At 60.3% G+C, this 4,794-nt stretch overlaps 1 protein-coding gene across 1 annotated transcript in view; it reads left to right on the top strand.

Annotated features, from left to right (window-relative positions):
* Positions 1-4,794, top strand: part of LOC109291281 (low-density lipoprotein receptor-related protein 1-like) — a gene marked incomplete at both ends in the record, with an annotated part of 44,342 nt that overhangs the window by 15,777 nt on the left and 23,771 nt on the right. Inside the window, 8 exons of the mRNA XM_019508214.1 lie at positions 142-261; positions 411-598; positions 1,398-1,603; positions 1,998-2,186; positions 2,347-2,495; positions 3,397-3,490; positions 3,666-3,782; positions 4,429-4,553. Coding sequence (XP_019363759.1) covers positions 142-261; positions 411-598; positions 1,398-1,603; positions 1,998-2,186; positions 2,347-2,495; positions 3,397-3,490; positions 3,666-3,782; positions 4,429-4,553 — 1,188 coding nt within the window. The remainder of the gene's footprint in view (positions 1-141; positions 262-410; positions 599-1,397; positions 1,604-1,997; positions 2,187-2,346; positions 2,496-3,396; positions 3,491-3,665; positions 3,783-4,428; positions 4,554-4,794) is intronic.

Raw genomic sequence — 4,794 nt, 5'->3', positions numbered from 1 at the left:
CCCCAGCACCGCAGCTGGGTTCAGCATGCCCCGGGGGTGCCTTGCTCCCCATCCAGGCCCCCGATTTCCCCCCGCACCCCCAGCAACCCCGGGAGTCAGGGAGGTGCTGGGCTGTAATGCATCCACCCTGGGGGGCTGCAGGGCCTAAACAACGCGGTGGCCTTGGACTTTGACTACCGGGAGCAGATGATCTACTGGACCGACGTGACCACGCAGGGCAGCATGATCCGGCGCATGCACATCAACGGTAGCAATGTGCAGGTGGGTCCCGGCCCCCCCCGGGCATGATCCCTGCCCCACGACCTCTGCCACGGGCAGCTCCTGGCCTGAGACCCGCCGCGCTCACAGCATGGCAGGGGTGGCTGGGCCCTGATCCCGGCTCTGACCCAGCGTTGTTGCCGCCCCCACAGGTGCTGCACCGCACAGGCCTCAGCAACCCAGATGGGCTGGCTGTGGACTGGGTGGGGGGCAACCTGTACTGGTGCGACAAGGGCCGAGACACTATTGAGGTGTCTAAGCTCAACGGGGCCTATCGCACAGTGCTGGTCAACTCGGGTCTGCGCGAGCCCCGCGCCCTCGTGGTCGACGTGCAGAACGGGTGAGAGCTGGGGGGGCATTCGCTTTGGGTGGGTGCCCCCAAAATCCCTGCCAGCCAACCCTGGTGCCCTCACTGAGCCTGGAGGCACCTTCCCTCCTCGCACTGCAGCTTGGGACCCACCCAGCTAATGCCAAGAGCTTGGGATCCTGGCAGGATGCTTGCTACACGTTACTTGTATTACGCAACAGACTGGGGAATCGCGCGATAAATTTAGCCCGGCCATACATGCAAAGTAATTAGCATGTGATGAGTGGAAGAATTGTGCAATAAATTTATGTTGGCCATTCATGTAATTAGCATACAATGAACAGGGGTATTGTGCAATAAATGTATGCTGGCCACACGTGAAGTAATCAGCACGTGATGAACAGGGGAATCGTGTAATAAATTTACACTGGGCACATATGTAAAATAATTAGCATGTAATGGACAGGAGAATCACGCAATAAATTTATGTTGGCTGCGCATGTGAAGTAAGTAGCATGTGATGAACAGGGGAAGGAATCACGCAATAAATGTAGGCCAGCCACGTGCAAAGTAATTAGCACGCAATGAACTGGTGAATCGCGCAATAAATGTATACTAACCACATGTGCCAGGTAATTAGCACATAGCATCTCTCTAGCTGGTTTCTCTCCAGCTTTAATTGAACGTGTAGCAGGGCCCTGGGCTCCTCTCCCCAGCCTTGTAATGTCCCAGCCTCCCTCTGCCCCCTCCATGCCTCAGTTTTCCTGCCCGTGCAGCGGGTAGTGCCAGGCCAGTGCCGCAGGCTCTGATGGGCCCCTGTCACCTGCCCCAGTTACCTGTACTGGACAGACTGGGGTGACCACTCCCTGATCGGGAAGATTGGGATGGACGGCACCAAGCGCAGTGTGGTCGTGGACACCAGGATCACGTGGCCCAACGGCCTCACGCTCGACTACATCAATGGGCGCATCTACTGGGCCGATGCCCGCGAGGACTACATCGAGTTTGCCAGCCTGGATGGCTCCAACCGGCACACAGGTGCGGGGCTCGAGCATGGCACCCCCAGGACCAGGACTCCTGGGTTCAAGTGTGTGTGTGTGTGTGTGTGTGTGTGTGTGTGTGTGTGTGTGTGTAGGGGGGGTTCTCCGAGGCATCGGGCCTGGAGCTGGGGGCCAGGACTCCTGGGTTCTCTTCTCCACTATGCGGGGGGTGGGTCTAGCATGTAGGGGCTGGAGGGCACCCCCCAGCCCTGTGCCTGACCCTAGTACATCCCTGTTTACCTCCTTTCCCTTCCCTGGGCCCCTGGCAGCCCCGTGAGGTCTGGGGACCAGCCCCAGGGCTCCCTTTCCCACGGGACCCTCTTGGCACTGGGTGGCGGGAGAGGCTGAGCGGGGACCCCCCAGCCCTGAGCACCCCCCCACCCACCCTGCAGTGCTGAGCCAGGACATCCCACACATCTTCGCCCTGACGCTCTTCGAGGACTTCATCTACTGGACGGACTGGGAGACCAAGTCCATCAACCGGGCTCACAAGACCACGGGCGCCAACAAGACCATGTTGATCAGCACCCTGCACCGGCCCATGGACATCCACATCTATCACCCCTACCGCCAGCCCGATGGTGAGTGTCCCTGGTCTCTGTGTCTGTCCCCCCCACCCCCCAGCCTGGGATCAGGGCATCTGGGCTGGTGTCTGGGTGGCACCTGGACCTGCCTGTCAGGGAGGCAGAGAGGATCTGTCCCTAGGAGTGTGCTGACCCTCTGCCCCTTTCCCCTCCCCAGTGCCCGACCACCCCTGCAAGGTGAGCAACGGAGGCTGCAGCAACCTCTGCTTGCTGTCCCCGGGTGGGGGGCACAAGTGCGCCTGCCCCACCAACTTCTACCTGGGCGGCGATGGCAAGACCTGCGTCTCCAACTGCACTGCCAGCCAGGTACCCCTGGAGGGGGGCACGCATGTGTTTGCACTTGAGCGTGTCCAGGCTTCTCTGTGGGTGGGTGCATGGAGCTCTTTGCCAACATTGCCTGATGTGCCCTCCCAACACACACACACAAACACACATTCACGCACATATGCACACCTGGTGGGATGGGACAAGGTGCGTGTTTTTATATGTGTGTGAACATGCATGCCTGGATTCACGATTATCCATGTGCATGGAGGCACTAGCATGTATGTACTTACGCCAAGGCAGTGGTGCCACCTTGTGGCAGGCCTTGGCCACTGCAGCCTCGCCCAATATGTCCCCACAACACACTCAATCACACACACACATGCATACACACCCATTGGGCAGGGACAGGGCACATGCATGTTTTCATATGCATGTGCCTGGATTCACACTTACATATGCCACACAGAGGTACAGGTATGTGTGCACTTCTGCCAAAGCAGCACCACCTTGTGGCAGGCCTTGGCCACTGCAGCCTCTCCTGATAGCACCCCCCCAACACACACACACACCTGCTGGGGTGAGACAGGCTGTGCGTGTGTTTTCATATATGTGTGAACCTATGTGTACCTCTTTGCCAAGGCAGTGCCAGGCCCCGTGCCGCCTCCTGCCTGGGGGGCACATACAAGTGCGTGCACACGTGTATGCATGGACACGTGTTGGGCATCATGCATGGGTGCATCTGGGGAGGCGGGGCGGTCTCCTTCACTTGCTGTGCTTTGTGGGAGGAGTCTCTCTTGGCTGGGAGCTGCCAGACCCCTGCCCTGGGGTCTCCCTACCCCCCCAACTCCCCTAGGGTTTAGGGCAGAGGGAGGGACATAGGGCCTGGACACGGAGGGAACCTGCCCAGGACCGCCTCCCACGGCCACATCTCCCTGTGCAGTTCGTGTGCAAGAACGACAAGTGCATCCCTTTCTGGTGGAAATGCGACACGGAGGACGACTGTGGGGACCGCTCCGACGAGCCCGAGGACTGCCGTGAGTCTCGGGGGACTGCCACACTCCTTCCCCGCAATGAGTTCCCTGCTGCAGCCAGGCCGGCGCTGTCCTGCCCACGCGGGTGCCACGCAGGGGGGCATCAGTCCTAGAGAAAGGCAAAGGGGGTTTGTGGGGTCGGACACATCACCTCTGCCGCCCCTCCTTCCCCCTGCAGCTGAGTTCAAGTGCCGCCCGGGCCAGTTCCAGTGCTCGACGGGGATCTGCACCAACCCAGCCTTCATCTGCGACGGCGACAATGACTGCCAGGACAACTCTGATGAGGCCAACTGCGGTACATGGCCCCAGATGCCTGGGTCCCACACTCTGGCTGGGGGGCAGTGGGGGGGCACTCTGGAAGAGCTGGGCACCCTCAGCTTGCTTAAGAGGCACTTGAGGAGACACAAGAGCAGCCTCTGGTCCTCGGAGAGGGGGATGCCTTGGCCATTTTGGGCAGGGAGCAAGACACAGAGCCAGGGCTGAAAGTTGCAGCAAAGTGGGTTAGGGAATCCCCCTGGCTTCTGCTCCTTGTCTCAGGGGGCTTCGAAGCCCCCCCAAAGGTGCTGGGGATGGCAGCTGGGCTGTACCAATGCTCCAGCTGGCACCAGCCCTGCAAGGCCCTGGCTGGAGGGTCTTGCCCCTGCACTTAGGGTTAGATCAATGCCAGATTGGGCATCAAGAAGGAATTTACCCCAGGGGCAGGGCTGGGTGTGGTGCCTGGTGCTGCATTGTGGGGCTGGACTAAAAGGTTGGACCCCAGGTTTGTTGGGGGTGGTTTGGACAGGCCTGATCCTGCCTCCAGCCTGGACCAGCCATGACCCCCGGAGCTCCCTGCTGGCCCGTCAGATCACAGGATTTCCATGTTTAGGACATGGGGGGCTGCTGGCTGGAGCGGGGGAGGCCATGGCAGGCATCTCACCCTACCCCTTACCTCCCCCCAGAGATCCACGTGTGCCTGCCCAGCCAGTTCAAGTGCACCAACACCAACCGCTGCATCCCTGGCATCTTCCGCTGCAATGGGCAGGACAACTGTGGGGACGGCGAGGACGAGAAGGACTGTCGTGAGTGCCCCCCACCCCTGTGCTGCAGGAGGATCCCCAGGAGGGATTATCCAGGAGCAAGGAGAGCCATGGGTTAACGGGACCCATCCTCCAGGCCCATCCAGGGCTTGGCTTCAATGGGAGGGGGGTTATTACCCCCATGTTACCCTCCCCACCCCACAACTGGACCCTGGAGCTGCTGGGGGAGGGTGTGATGAGGTCACTGCTGTCACTCCAGGGTTGCCATGGTTTTCAGGCACTTCCCAC

This window comes from Gavialis gangeticus, unplaced genomic scaffold (genome assembly GCF_001723915.1).
Source record: "Gavialis gangeticus isolate Ggan-Ray unplaced genomic scaffold, GavGan_comp1, whole genome shotgun sequence".
NCBI classification, from domain to species: Eukaryota; Metazoa; Chordata; order Crocodylia; family Gavialidae; genus Gavialis; species Gavialis gangeticus.
The sequence above is the reverse complement of the archived record's forward strand: the minus strand, read 5'-3'. Positions and strand labels throughout refer to the sequence as shown.